Below are 15,961 nucleotides of genomic sequence, written 5' to 3' on the forward strand. Positions count from 1 at the left end.
GAGGACTGGACCTTCCCTTGAGCCTTACAGTGAACTACCCAAGGTATCTGGTTATTTCCCCTCACACAAAATACACTTTCGAATTAAAAAAAAAAAAAAAGCCAAAATAAAATGCCAGAGATGAAAAGAACTCAAGCCACTCAAATGGCTTTGGAAACAGCAGCAAGTGAAATAACACCCTGCAACATTTCATTTTATTGCAAAAGCTGGAACAAATCATGTCACCTTGACAGACCAGTATCTAAGACCCTGAGCTAGAATGGCCACAAGCCCAATGTGACACAGAAGGAGTCAGTGATTCCATGCTTTTCTACTAGTTGTTTTTTTTTAAGTAGTCTCATCCATCATCACATGTGGGGACAAAAAAATTCAACCTTAACCATCTGCAAAAGTGCAGAGACGTCTGGACTAATATTCCAAACAATTCTGGACTCCAACATTGAAAAACATCCCCAGAAAATAATGGTACATGGCAGCACTAGCAATATTTATCTGGAAAAGAAAAATGTTTTGGAGCTAATTTGCTTTACCTGTTACCTGAAGCAGGGACAGTTATACAGCATTTCACTGCCAAAGTAAAGTCACTTCATGTGCAGGAGGGAGCACAGCAGCTCAACTCAGGGCATGGCCAGCATGACCTGGAGCCATGAGTTCCTCCCCACTCCTTCGCAGCACAGTCGGGGTGACAGGGTGGCCTTTGGAGGGGACAGTGTCACGCTGGTGACCACCAGGTGGCAATCATGACACAGAAACACACCCCCCTCCCCAAGGGGACCTCAGGGGACTCTCAGGTACCTCTGTGCAGGTGATCACCCTGGGTGGCCAGTGCCAGCATCAAACTCTTGGCAGGGGCATCTCACTTCACCACCCACACATGGTCACTGTGAAGACCAATCTGTGCCATTAACTGTGCTTGGAAACCTGGCACTGAATTTCCCAAGGGAAAAGGAAAGCAGAGGAAGGTGCATGACCAGTCTGGGAGAGCTCAGCTGCAGGATGGAGAGTACCTAGAAACACCCAAGGCATCCAGGGCACATGACTGCCAACTCTGGAGGGAGTTTCCCTTGTCACACTTCCAGCAGACAGTGCAGGGTGATAACCAACAGGCTCTTTGTCCAGACACCTTCAAAACCATGGTGGTGGTGCCAAAGTCAGATCAGGAACTTTGTGGGCAGAACTAAAGGGTGCCCTAAAAAGTTCACCAAAAAAAGTATGTAAAGAGCTGCAGATCACCTGCACCTTCTCTCCTTCATGGGAGCCATGACCAGCAACACAACCCACTATAAACAAGGCATCATGGCTTATAAATGAACTTATAAATGAGCCTAAAAGCAAAAAAGAATCTTTTGGGACTTTCAAGAGGTTTCCTTGTCTTTCAGTGTTTAAACAAGCATTATTTATGGCTAAAAACAAAAGGGGTCACCAAGGTTTTATGCTCCCATCTCCACAAGGCACTTACTGAAGTGCAATCAACTCCCAGAGGAAACGACTGTGTATGAACACAATCATGGACATTTTCTTTCCTGACAACACCCTTTACATCTTGGAAACGATCAAATCAGACAGATGAGAATATCCAATACTGTCAGAAGTACAAACTAAAGACACATTAGCCAACAAAAAAGATATTAGCCCATCCTCCTAAACTCCCCTGTTTTTGCTAAAAGTGGGGGTGTTCATGACAAGAAGCCAAGCAGTACAATCACCCTCCAGTCTTTTCTCAGTTGGAGTCAAAGAGGACAAAGCAAATCTCTGCCAGTAAGAAATTTATTCTCAGTGAAGTTCACAGCACAGCCAGACCCAAGTTAAGTGGGGCTCAAAGGGAGGCCACTGCAGTTCATGCACTGCACTTTATCTAGGAAACACTGAGTGACTTCATGGCTCACATGGTTCTCAAGGAGCACACATGAAACTTGCTATTACTGGGCACACAAAACAGCTACAACTGATAAACTCTGTGAAATGGGGACTTCAGCTTAGTTTGCTTTTAGTTCTAGGGCTGATAGATCTGTGCCAATACACTTACTCTTAAGAAAGTTTTCTCTAAGTTTCAAGCTTTACCAGCAGTTTGAGGACTCCTGAAGCTGACACTGTACATCAGCTGTGCTACCCCATCAGAACTGCTCTGCAAGGGGAAGAGAAAAGCTGGATCTTATTAACAACTGCCACTACTGCACATGCTCCAGATTACATCCAGATGCACCTGTAAAATCTGACCACAGGACACTCTGGATTATCAACTAAACCAGGACTACTAAATATTCCCAAGATACCTGAATAGATTGACCAACATCCTCTATTTCTTATTGAGACCCATTCAATACAAACAGTGTGGCCACTCCAGGTGGGAGCTTGGCAATCTACAGCAGTTCCAAAGAAAAAAGTGAAAATGCTGAAAATCACTGTCTTCTTCATGGAGAGGCAAAATGAACTTGCAATCTGGATCCAGCCCAGCATAGGCCACTTGTGTAGTGCTGGCTTAAAATCTCCTTCTTCACAGCACTGCCAGCAATTTGAACTCTGGACAGTGATGACTTTACAGTGCCTGATGAAACACACAGTGCAACACCCTTCTCACATGCTTTAGGAGGGAATTAATCTTCTCTTGATTTCTACTATTCCTCCTTGAACCAATGCAACTTTAAAACCACAAAAATATGTGACTTTTTTCTAATTCTTACCAGCAAAGGCGTAAAAACTAAAGATGAGCCTCACAGCCACTGATCTTCCCCTGGCAGAAGGGAAATGTCTGCACACTGTGTACTACTCTTCCAACAGGGAGGAAAGGCAGTAAGGCTGCCAGCACCCCATGGTGCCTGTGCTGGTCAGGCTGAGCTTGTGTGTTCCCCCTAGACCATGCACTCACCAATGATGTGATGCACCAGCACTGAAGCAAGCACTCAAAGAAACTAACATTTATGAGATTAACTAGCGACGAGCTGTCCTGCGTCCCAACGTAATTTATCCACCAGACAGACACAAGACAAGCAGTTTGTTAACAGATTTGTCTCGACTGTAACAAACTAAGTGAAAGCAAGAATTCCAACTAGAAATCTCAGTCATCCCTGTTCCGATGGCAGCCACATACCCTGATGCAAAGTTGCTGTCTTCTTTCCAGTCCACGATGCGACAGATGAAGAGCATCTGTGCATAGCTCTCAGGCTTGGTCACAAAGTCTGCAGGGCAATCAGCCAAGGGCACATAGACCCTGGGCACCCTGTGGTCCACAGGTGAGAACATGGCACATCTCTTGAAGAGTTCACTGTTCCTGTCAGCCAGAAGTTTGATGAACCCTGTAGCTGCTCGAGAATGCTTCTTTTCCAAAATATAGACAACCTGGGAGAGGCAACAGTTCCTACAATTAATACCTTCAGAGAACTTACTTTATTTAGCAGAATAAGGATACACAAAGGCTCAACCGAGTATCTGGAAAAGTTGCAAGGTCTGTATCTTGTTTTCCCTGTGTGTGTGTGTATGTGTATGTGCATTTTTTAACTGAGTACCTATTTACAATGTATTTTCCTTGCCATCTTGCTCATGGCTATAGAAGAGCTAAGTGCTTTCCAAGTGCTAGCTCTCTACAGCAATTTTCTTGATTACAGAACAAAACCAGACAAGAAGCAGATGCTTCCAAATGCAGGGAATTAGCCACAAAATACAAGCAACTCCTGTAAAATCTTTCATTTGTATTCTCGGCCTGTGATTTCAACAGTCAGCACAGAACAGGCCAGTCCAAAAACGGTGCCGCTGGCAGATCCAATGCTAACCACAGGAAAGGATGTGCTGTTGGGAATTTGGCAGTTCTCTACTTTTCTCTGTGCTTTCTGAAGTTAAGGGTTATTTTACCTTTATACAAGATGGCTTTGAAAAGAATAATAAATTACAATATCACTAAATAATTGTTCCAGAGAGGTGTTCATCCAGGCTGTATTTTTGTAGTCCATAATAAATCACTGGATAACAGAAACATTATAGCTGATTTCCTAAGCTTATACAGAAGAGTCCTTCCAGAAGGCTTCAGGAGCTGCACCTCTGCACAATTCTGAGTGCTGGAATTGCCACACTGGATGAGACCAGAGCAACTCAGCCAACAACAGGACCAGAATCAGAGGCTGCAAGGGAAAGCACAAGATGTAGAAGAGACCTGACCCAGTCTGACCCAGCAGTCCTTTTCTGGTCTCTTAACATTCAGAGATTGACTCAAATTTTGAATCAACAGTACTAGCAGCCTTTCCAAAGTCTATAAGAATTAATTCTGACAACTCTGGAAATCCTGACAGTCATATTACTATCCAATCTTTTTCCTGAATCTTGCTAAGTAATTCTGCATGACAAACAAAGGGAATTTAACCTAGGATAATTGGTAAAAATAACAAGTCACTTGATTTTTATCAGATTGGGCAATTATTCTCTCTGAAATGGAGAATGAGACTCAAAGACCAACAGAGGCTACAGGGAGGCCAGGGCTGGTCTCCTGCAGCCTTTGGGAGCACACACGTGCTTACTTGTCACTCTGCATGGATTTACCTTGGCTGTCCTTTGAAGAAACTCATCTGGGAGGAGCCTGGGATCATTGACCTTGGGTCCATCATCTTGCTTTGTTCTGTGCACACCAGTGACCCCAGCAGCCTTCCCTGCATCAAACACACAGGACAGTTACTATAGCACACTTCCATGACAAATTTGTCTCAGGCTTTTGCTCTAAAGTACAACACAACATGAGCATTGTAGACTTATTTTAAAGGAAAAAGATCTCTCAGGTGTTAGAATTGCCAAGCATGAAGTAATTATTATTTCTCTGAATTACAAGAGACAGAAGACACATGTTCACTCATCATGCAGATGCGCTGAAAAACAACAAAAATCAAAGTAAGTCCCAGCTTTGTAAGTAGGACTATATCAGTCATAACAGACAAAGTGGTAGAAAAAAACAAGTTGTTTATGAAGTACTAAGGGCTATGGATTTTGTGGCATTTCTTAGTTAAGTCATTAATGTTACATAACCAGTCCTTTCCAACATACATCCATTTAATATTTAATTTCCTTTAATAACATTATGCAGTTATAAAATGTGTGTTTATCTTTGAAACTGAAATCATATTTACTAAGCTGACCTTCTTCAGCTTTATGAAAAGTCTTTTAGAAGTAACCACTACATATGATCAAGAGCTTCCTTCCCCTGAGATCTCTGGACTAGATACTGATAATATTAAAGTCAAGTGTCAACTGATTTCTAGCTTGAAATTTTCAAATATTCAGGTATGTGAGTTTGGGAGCATCTGCTACAGATGGCTGGCATTTAATGTTTACAAACATCCAAAGTGATCTTTGTCATGGATAAGGCTGGGACTGGGCTGTTCTCGAGCTGCATCCCTGCTGAGAGCCTGTGGTTACTGCTCTGCCAGAATCTTTGGGATGGAAGCAGCCATGTGCACTTGTCTGGAGGGCCAATGGGAGATGGCTGACTTTTTCCATTTGTAAGGCAATCACATCCATCTTGAGCACAGTTGCTAAAATCAGGCCTAGAGTGTTCAAAAGAAATCTTTCTTTCCTAAGGAGAGACCATGGCACCGACTGCAAGTTTCAAGGGACGTAGCTGTCACTGCTTTGCTTAGAAGACACGAGATAAAGCAAGGTTTTGCTGAGGTCTGTGCTGCAGGAGGCCAGCAGCAGTCACCCATGAGAGAAAGCTGCAGAAGCTCAGTGGTGACACGCAGACCCTGGCCCCAGATGCTGCCCGTGTGTCCCAGAGCCCAGCACGAGGCTGCTGCTGACATGATGGATGGAGGGGCACCTGGGAAGGGGGGCAGTGGGACAGCAGCTTCCCCAAGGGTTTGGCTGTGCCCCACCATCACCAGGGCACGTGCACAGATGGCTGTGTCCCCACGGAGGGCCTGCACTGCCTCCAGGCAATGTCACCCCAGCAGTCGCTTGACAATGACGACTGTGCTCTAATGACAAACTCTGGTTCTCATATGCTGCTAATTATCCTCAGCTTTGCCTTCTGATATGCCCTTCTTCTCCCCAAAGATCTTTTTCTAAGTGACTATACTTTTATTTTTTCTTCATTGACTTACTAAAAATGCTGAGAAGAGAATGAACAGGTATTCAGGGGTTTAAATAAAATTCTACTTTGCTTAAAAAAGCCCCAATAATAGAAGCAGCAAAACCATTTCTGATTTACATCTACTGAAATGAACTCAGACTTGCCAAAGCCAGCACTACTACAAGAAAAACCACCCAGAGTTTCATGGTGACAAACAAGGTAGGGAAAAAACTGCTTGCATAATTGTAAGCAGTTAAAAAGTGGGGGATACCAAGGTTACCTCATTTGCTTACGTCCTCTGTGGTTTCTGCCAGCTAAAGGTCATACCAGGCCATCATTTAGCAAAGAATGAAAGCCAGGAGCCATTTTGTTTTCTTACAAATTTTCAAGTGATCAGTTAACAGTTTATGATGTGTCAATCATAAAGACAGCCTGGGCAAAGAACAAGATGATCTGGAACAAAGGAAAACTGGATGGGGCAGAGGACAAGGGGAAGCTGGGAGCTTTCCAAAGGCCATGCCTCCAGGCACACCTGCCACAAGCCCAGGGCTTTACTGGAGTGAACTACCCAAGGAACAGCACATTCTGGTGAGAAGAGAAACCAGAACTAAACATGTTTAGGAAAAAACGCAAGAGCTGCATTCACTGTTCTCCCAGCGTAGCAGAACAGCAGCAGTGACTCAAGGTTCAGCAGACAAGAATGAAAAAAGCACCCAGAGTCACATGAGGAACACGTCCTTGTTAGCACTGCCTTTTTTCCACTTATCCTTCCAACGCCCATTGCTCTGAAGTCACTTGGAAATTTTCACTGAAGCAGTTTTCTCAGTCAAAAAGAAGCCAGCAGGGATGTCCTGGGGAAATAACACATACACACATGCAAAAGCACAGGAGCATCAGGATGCACTGTCACAGGGAGAACAGCAAATGGGTGGCCAGGCCTTCCTTGGCCTGGGATGAAGAATATTCAGGGCTGGGGCACTGCACCCCTTCCTGCTGAAGACGAGCCCCATGTGAGCCCAGTACAGGTATCAGAAAGCACCATGACAGATACCAAATTCCCACCATGGCAGATGAAACAACTTGCCTTTTCCTTCACAGCCACCCTAAACTGGCCATGAGAGCGTCTTCTTCAGTGGTCTGCCCAATTTCAGCATCCCTCCCAAAAAATCTTGGGATTATGAAAGACTCTGGCAGGCAAAGTCTGGGATCTACAACTGTTTCTTTCTGAGAAAGAAAAAAGGAAACTAATCCAAGTCATCTACTTCTTCTTACCCATCTTTTTAAACCAGCTTCGGTATTTTAAATGCCATCACACACATTTACTAAGGGTGAATGTACCTGAAACAAAGGGAAGAAAAGACATGAGGAACTCTATACTCCTGGAGCTAAGAGATGCAGACTTCCCTACAGCTTGTAGCTGCTCCCTTTGAAGTCAAAATATTGTTGGTACCAGGCTACATCAAAAGTTCAGGGCTCTAAAGCAGCAAAGCACCAGCCATGACAAAACCTTCAGCTCAGAAGGGACAACTACCCAGATTCAACGTCCACCTGGCTCAATTGTCAAATTACTGCACAGGAACCTCAGTCACAGCAGCAATAATCTGCCACGAGAGCATGATACCTGAGTGCCCGGAATACATCTCTGACAGTCCCTCTCGTTCATTGCACATCCTCCTCCCCTCCAGTGGAGCTGAGCAGGGAGGGGCAGCAACAGGGCCCCACTAGAGACTGCTGGTCTAGAAGATCTCAGCTGGGAGATACAAACATCTCCCACAACAGGGCAGAGGCATGGAGGCAATCCTAAAGGAGAGTTAACTTGTGAGAGGAGCAGGATTTTGTGCAGGGAAGGTGGGAAGAAACTCCTTGCATAATGCCAAACTAAAAATGAATAATTCTGACCCTTTTAATGCAGTGGTTATCCAATGACCATTCAATATTTCCACCCTAGGCAAAGACATGTTTTCTGAGAAAGATTTACTATGTTAGCTTGGGCAGTACTTCATAAGCTTATCTTACAGTGAAAACACACTTCAGCAACCAGGATCCAGTGAAACTGCATTATAATCTCAGTGTTTTCCTTTCAGCGATTATCTGACAAACCAAAACTGTAATAGTCTTACTCAAAAAAAAAATTAGGCACTAGACACAAAAAGCAATTCAAATTAGTTATGTTATTACCAATGAACAGATCCAGGACACTTGGAATTTGCCTCCCTCTCTAAGAGATCAGTTTAGGCAGCTTCAATAGACACTTAGATTTGCCTGACAGGCATTCCTAGGTCAAACATTACTTTTTTTTAAAGCCCTCCAAATTTCCTTTTACAATTCAATTACCATCACATTAAAAGGTGGCCAAAGTGGACCAAAAATCATCAGACTAGAATTCTGATTACTTATGACAGATCCAAAATTATTTTCACTAGGTTTGCATTGGTCACCGTGGAAATTTGCAATTCTGTCCAAAAAGAATACAATTAAAGATGCAATATCCACTTGCAAATGAAAATATATCATAGTTTCAGATCTCAAACACAACTTACTGAAAAAAAAAGTCTCCCTCCCTGAATGGAAAAAGACACATTTTTTAAGAAAATAGTACAATGTTTGCTACTTCAGCTAGAAAAAAATGTACTTGAGAAGCTGGGTTACTCCAGATGGGAGTATTTAAGAATCCCATCAGAAAATACTGTTCTTTAGCTCAGTGTTTAGCACAGCTGTAAACCTTTCAATGGCAAAGCCAACTTCTTACTAATGAAGCAACAATATTTAGGTTCTCTGATGTCTGCTTCAAGGAGCAGTTTTCAGTACATTATATTTTAGTACCAAATACCTAAGTGGTGTAAAACAGACCAATTTATTATAAATATCCCCAGGACTGTGTGTCACATGCACAAAGGATGTGTTTTTGCAGTTCTGTCTATATCAGCACACAACAGACATCAGGAAATGAAACTCCCTTCAAACCAAAAGTGATACATACATACCCAGAGATTTGCTCTGGGCTACACTAGTCTGCTACAATTTTAATTTTTAGGGATAACAAGAAGGAAACAGGAAACGTTGCTGTTTAGAAGAAAGGGCAAGGACTCTTCATATTCTGCAACTAATGGTTTCTTGGCACAGAACAGCTTTTTTCTTTAAAACACAAGCCTACTGAAAGGTAAGAAAGAAGGAAAGTGCTTTTTCACTTGGTACCAGGTACTATCCAAAACTGAAATCTATTTTAAACACCCTGTAAGTAGGGTCACCTAGGAAAGTATCATGGAAAAAGCAGTATTTTGTATGTATACCTCTACATACAGAGCTTTCCACCTGTGATGGAGGAAACACAGGTATTTCACTGCAACAAGATTGTTAAGCCAACAGTCTTGGAATTTAACACATGCAGCCTGTCCAAAATCAGCCTAAGAGCTCCCATGTGCAATAGAAAGGGCTCTGCAGTAAGAGGCAAAGCAGCTCCAAACCATGCAGCACTTCTGAGTTGTCTCATTGCAGAGCTGTGTGTCTAATGAACAGGACTAACCTCCTCAGAGATGTTTATTTTTGAATACTCATTTAAGCAAACTCACCCTGCCACAGCTGTTCATGTTTTAACACCTGAGCACACACACACCTGCCTGCCCAAGGGCACACTGAAGAGAGGACTGGGAGACTCAGATGATTAGCATCAAGATTTTTGAAGATGCACAGGCAGGAGGAGACCCTCAGAGAGGGAGAGGAAAGGCTGAGTAACAGATGTGTAGAGCACAGACAAGCATCTGCAGTAGCAGAGGAAAGGCAGTGTGAAGAGGTAAGTGCAGCTGGCTCCTCAGACACACAAGGCAGCCAAGCATGTAATTATTTACTTATATTTAGCCACCTCCACAAGGAGGGATGAAGGAGATAGTAGAATGATGAGACAAGAGTGTAACTTTTCCTTAGAACCCTCCAAGCCTGATTCACAGCAAAGATCAACATCATTCTGGGAAGCTGCCATCTAGCCCAGCAGATCAGTCTCAGTAGCCACCTAACATTACTACAACCACAGCATGGCTACACAGACCTCCTGGCCCTCTCATGCCCTTGAGAAGCAGTCAGTCAGCATTGGGGTTGGAAGCCTTATTGCAACAGAATTAACCCCAGCCCTACAAAAAATCAGGTGGTGCTACAGTCTACACAAATAGAGTTCTATTACATTAATGACAAGCAAAATTAAAATGTTACAAAAAGAATTCCATTGAGTATTTTGCCTATTTACTTAATACTTTCCTTCCTGAATGTCCATTTGTTCCTAAAAGTCTGTGTGTCCAATATTACTATTCCATGGAAAATATGTTAGCTGAATGAATCCTAATCTGCTTCATCCTGGAAATCTTGCTGCTAACAATGACCATACTCTGTTTATCTCCACACCCACCATTCACTCTCAGTATCATGCCCTCCCATTTACTTGACCTAAACTTGCAACTCAAAGGAGAAACATAGGTGAACTCAGGAACATATGGTAATATGCTGAACTTAATCTAATTCCTGTTACCTAATTGTCTAAGTAATTTATTTTTTCCAGTACTTAAGAAGTCATTTGGGGGTCAAGATAACTTACTAGGGAAGAACAGGGTAAGGAACTTTCCCAACATTAACTTCCATTGCAGGCTTCAGCTTTGCAACAAAAGAATAACTGGAGCTTTTTCAGCCTGTAGCATTTAATCAGTGCAATCATAAAGCCCAATTTGTTCAATACCAGTAGAACACTTTTCTTCAGTTGCTGTACTGTTTATTCTGCTAGAAATGTATGTTGTCATTTAAGAAAAGTTATAGCAACAACAAGAAGAGCTAGATCCATAGACCCACAAACATGAACTTAGGATAAACTAATGCAGAGCTGTCTCGAGCAGCTGAAACTGCTCCAGCTTCTCTGCTGGCTTTCCAGGCTTCAGTGGAGTGAAACTGATCCGATTTTTGACAGTTCCACCTCAAGGATTTCTATTAAAAGCCATGTAACTGAGAAGATTTCCTGGTGAGCTTTCACTCTGCTGTGGCCTAGAAATTTTAAGAGGTATGCAATGGAGATGATCCATCTCCACAAAGCTGCAGGCTAGGAAAGAACAGTGAAGCTCCTTAAAAGCACTCAGAGTGAACAGGAGCCTCTGAAGAGGAGGGAGAAGAACACTTGTTCCTTCCAGGGGCCAGGGATGTTGGTGAACTCCAAATATGCCAGACTTCATGGCTGCTAAACTGAAAGAAGGGTGAGCCTGAGCAGAGTTTCAGCACGCAATCCAGATTTTTGTCACCATCATTTCCCCACCAGACCTGACCAAGGAGGGGAAGAGCAGTAACACTGAACTCTGCCTGGGCCAATATGAGATACTGGTAACTGCAGGACCCCAGGTGCCAGAGGGAGGCACAAAAGGCAAATAGGAACCTTGTCAAGCTTAGAAGAAGAGTGAGGACAAAAAAGCACTAGAGGGGATGTGGAAGTGCATGAGAAGTGCAGAAGTGCAAAACAGAGACTAAACTCTGCATTATAAATACATTTTTCTATTTTGCTAGAAGGATCCAAAAACCCTTCTATGCACTGACTCTAGAACATCATCTGGAGAAAGACTTGATGCCATTTATTACACAACCATATAGTGAATGCACCAAACACCACCATTTCAGTTAAGCCAAGCAATCCTGAAATACTCAAAATACAGCAGCAGCAGTGTGGACACCAAGCAATTTTAGGTTATCATTTCTAACCTTATCAGGACTACCAGAGACTGACAGTCACATTTGACTTGACAGAGATCAACCACTATCGACCTGGTGAATGCTGAACAGACAAGGAGACACGAGCAAAGTCTGCAGCTGTTTCCAAATTCTGTTGACCCTACCCATTATCCATTGGTTACTCAGTTCATGTGAGTCTACTCTGCCTGTAAATGAGCTATTTCTGTTCAAACTTCATTACGTCAAGGCAGTGAGCAAGCTTCAGACATTCACATATCCAAGCTCTGATTTGCAGTAGTGTAGGTGTAAGTGGAAATCCTGAACAAACACAACTCTGATTGCTGCCAGGGCAGCCAGTGCACCAGCCTGATGACTTCCACCCCCGTGGGAACCAGGATATTTTGTGTATCTGGTGTAGTAAGATCTCCCATGAGAAGAGTCGAAAAAAGCCGAGCAAACGAGTTTGACAAGGGTAGCTTTTGGCATGGTGACACTGTTTTACAAACTTTTATTTGAATATCATTTTGCTAAAGAAGGGCTGAGGCACTTTTATGAGAACAGCTGCCATTCTCATGAGTACAAGTAGCTGCTACTGTTCAATTGCTGATGTTTCTTTATCAGAGAAATCTGATTCCAGTATTTAACAAGAGACATTTGTAGGAAACTCAAGTGACACACAGAGTAGTGTAGGGATACAGTATCATAAACTATTCTGTACAGAACATTTCGCACTTTTCCCAGGTTGAGATACAGAGAGTTTCAATTTTTTTATTACATATTGAAATAAAATATAAAGAAAATCCTCCTACTGCAGTGAAAAGTCACAGAAGTAATGTATTCTAGGTTAGTAGTAAGTGATAAGATAAAAGTTACGTGACCTCTGTGGCAGTAGTCAATGTGAATGAGGATTAAGAAAAAGAATTACAGACCTGGAAAAGGTCATTTTGACTGGTGAACGACACAGAGTAAGCTGAGGTCTCAGGGTACAACACAGAGAACTTGCATGTCAGTACCAAGCACTACAGAAATTTTTCTGTGTACACACTGGTGGTTCAGACTACTGCCAGGATGCTATTGCCTTGTTCTCTGCCTGCATTCCAGTAGGTCACAGAAATCCCAGAGAGGGTTTGAAGGACACTACTAAGGAAGCTGAGAAATTTTATTCAGGATCCTCATTCTTCCTGTCTTTTTAAGGAAAAAAAAAAAAAAAAAGCAGAAAGTTGGTTCAGCATATAGATATTTACACTTTCGAAATACAGCTGAAAATCCAAGACAAAAAGACATTTTCAACTTTGCAGGACCAACTACCAAAGCTCAACATTCATACAATTTAACTGTGAAACAGGACAATATTGCCTGTGTAGGTCCAGAGAGAAGAATGGCTGTCACTTCCTCAACTAAAGACTTTTCAAAGATGATCTTTAACCCCACTTATTTGCAAGAAAAGTCCAGATAAGCAGAGCAAACTCGTTTGACCAGGACATCTTCTGGCAGAGTGATACCAATTACGAATTGCTATTTAAATATCCTTGAGCAAAGCAAGACTAACCCACTTTTATGAGCACAAGAAAGTATCTGGGCTGAGAATTAGGCTGAATGTAATGGTCTCTTAATCCATGGACTTCCCTCTTGCTTATCCCATGCCTTCTGGGGACTCAGGAATAGAAAGGCAGGAAGCACAGCTCTCACAGCAACAGCACTTAGTGAAGACAGATCCAACATCTGAGTCTAACGCTGCAGACTTGTGCATAATAACAATTTTTACCAGTTTGCCCTAAGCCCCACAGAGGCACAAGAAATCCAAGGTACAATGACTCCAGGGAAATTCAGTCCCTCAAATCTAGGCCATAATCAGTGTACACAATGTTTCACGCTTCAGAGATTCTGACAGCAAGGGCCAACCCCAAAATTCTTTGCCCCAGCGTGTAACTAGAGATGGAGAGGGTGACTGTGCTCTGAAGAGGAACAGAGCCATGAGAAGGGATGGGACACAGGCCAAGGCAGAAAAGACATCAAAACAGTCTGCATTCCCAGAGTGCTCTTATTCGAATGACACGTCTACTTTTATTCTTCATGGTTCATTTTGACCATCGGCATCAGAACAAATGAGCCAGCAGAGATATTGTGCAATCCTACTCCTACATCAGAAAGGACAAAAGGCATCTTGCAATTGAGAGCAGAAAACTGCAGGGCTTGTGTTCATGAACAAAGATCTGAACACAATCTCAACATGGCTCTGGGGTTTTTGTCCAGAATAAGTAAAATGTACCTTTGATTCCATTATCAATTCCATTATATTACTGATATCCATACAGTAGCTATGGATATTTTTCACCTCCAGAAATCTCGTGGGTTTTTTATTTAGTATGAACTTTGGGTAGGTCATATATATAGATCTTTTCCTAAATATACACATAAACACACACATATGTATGCAAATACATGCACTAAGTGCACATGAGAACATGACATACTGTTTCTTGATTTTGTTTCATTAATATAGTATCTTTGATAGAATCTTTGGCCAGCTTGAAACCTTCAAAAAACCCTTCCAAAAAAGGAAGAAAGCCTATCACAAGTGTTCATTTAAGACTTGTGCTGGCTACAGAAAATTGCTCCTGCTCCCTTCTGTGCATAAGGCCATCCATGCAGTGGGGAGTGTGTGATAAGCCCTGCAGAGCAATGCTCTCAGGGAAAGCAAGTAAAGCACTCAGTTTGGCGGGTCAGGAATAAATCCCCCAGTGGACCCCAACTTCCAACCACCTCCCTGTTTTACTGCAGTAGCTGTTTCCAGCAGAAGAGATGCAACATGAAAGAAAAGGCTTATATGCAGGAAGTTCAGCTGCAGCAGCCAAGCAGCTCTCCCCCAGGAGAGGCCACGTTACCCAGGGAAGGACATATCCACTCCACAGCCCAACCCTCCAATGCTCTCTGCCTCCAATGCTGGCACCTTGTTCCAGTGGATGGCTTTAGGAAGTCCAACTGACTTGGCTCTCTTGAGGTTCAGTTCTGACTTGAAAAAAATGTATGTTTAGTACTTTTAAAAAAGCATTGAACCACACCTGTGAAGGCTGAATTTGTTAGGATTTCTTTTTTGCACCATAGTTATCAGTGATGCTAGAATAACTATAGCTGCTTTCCAGGCAAGACTGAGAATCTGGGTAAGTGATGATATGAGAAATTGTATGGAGGACAGGAAACAAGCCAAAGCAATCCTCAACTACTCAAAAACACCTTCAGAAAAATCAGCATCGTAAACTTTATATGTACAAAAAAGGGAGGCTATTAAAAAGCAAAGAAAGAAGAAAGTAGGGAAAACTCCATATGGGTTATATGGCCAAAGAAGCTGAAACAAATATTAAAAGAGGTGATAGCAAAACACAAACTCAGCGGAAATCTAACTGGCACATCCACACCAGCCATAGGGCTTGTTATGGATGAACATGGAAATGCCTTGAAAACAAAAGAAAACAGTTGGCTTAGGCAACTGCAGTGGAATAGCTGTATTTCAACTGTGCAGACAATAAGTTGATCTCACATTTGTCCCAGAAATATTCTCCAAAGACAGAATCAAACGGCAAAACCCACTCAGATGGCACAGATTTTGAGAGATTACTTGATTAACTTCCAACACAGGTCACTCCAGAACATCTCAAGAAACTATGATGGACAAAAAAAAAAAAAAAAAAAAACAAACCCTCTCATCAACTCTTTAAACTAAAGCATAGTCAAACAACTGAAGTAAAATACTGGCTCAAGCCTGTATTTATTTCAGATGTTGACATCAAACTAGAATGTACTTCTACAACATTACATTTGGCATTGCCATGAGAAGCAACAAAGACGAAACAGACACAACAAGTGACTCAGGAGAATTGTTGAGTCAAAATGGCCCAGTGGTGTACAGCTGCAATAGACTGCAAAACAGCTAAGGTTAAAAACCACCTGTGTAAAACATCCACAGACAAGATTACTAACTCCCAAATCAAGCTGTATCCTGGAAAGGAATGGAACAAGATATGAGTTAGTTCACGTGCCTTGGCAGGAACTCAACAGTGGAGATATCCAGAAGGAAACAGCATCACAAACAGGTAAGGTGGCAGCTCCAATCATGAGGTGAAACCAATGCTTTGTCATAAAAACTACAACACTTCCATTCAAATATTATTTCCTGTTTTATTAACAGATGAGTGTTGAAAAATTGAAATCTACCAACAGTACAGG

At 42.4% G+C, this 15,961-nt stretch overlaps 1 protein-coding gene across 3 annotated transcripts in view; it reads right to left on the reverse strand.

Moving 5' to 3' along the window:
• The window catches only part of DIS3L2 (DIS3 like 3'-5' exoribonuclease 2), a 178,185-nt gene that overhangs the window by 104,156 nt on the left and 58,068 nt on the right, over positions 1–15,961 (reverse strand). For all 3 annotated transcript variants that reach the window (XM_056499071.1, XM_056499070.1, XM_056499072.1), the window contains 2 exons: positions 4,528–4,634; positions 3,089–3,336 (listed from right to left, as the gene is read on the reverse strand). In XM_056499071.1, the coding sequence (XP_056355046.1) occupies positions 3,089–3,336; positions 4,528–4,634 (355 nt within the window). The remainder of the gene's footprint in view (positions 1–3,088; positions 3,337–4,527; positions 4,635–15,961) is intronic.

Source organism: Oenanthe melanoleuca, chromosome 9 (genome assembly GCF_029582105.1).
Source record: "Oenanthe melanoleuca isolate GR-GAL-2019-014 chromosome 9, OMel1.0, whole genome shotgun sequence".
Lineage (NCBI taxonomy): Eukaryota > Metazoa > Chordata > Aves > Passeriformes > Muscicapidae > Oenanthe > Oenanthe melanoleuca.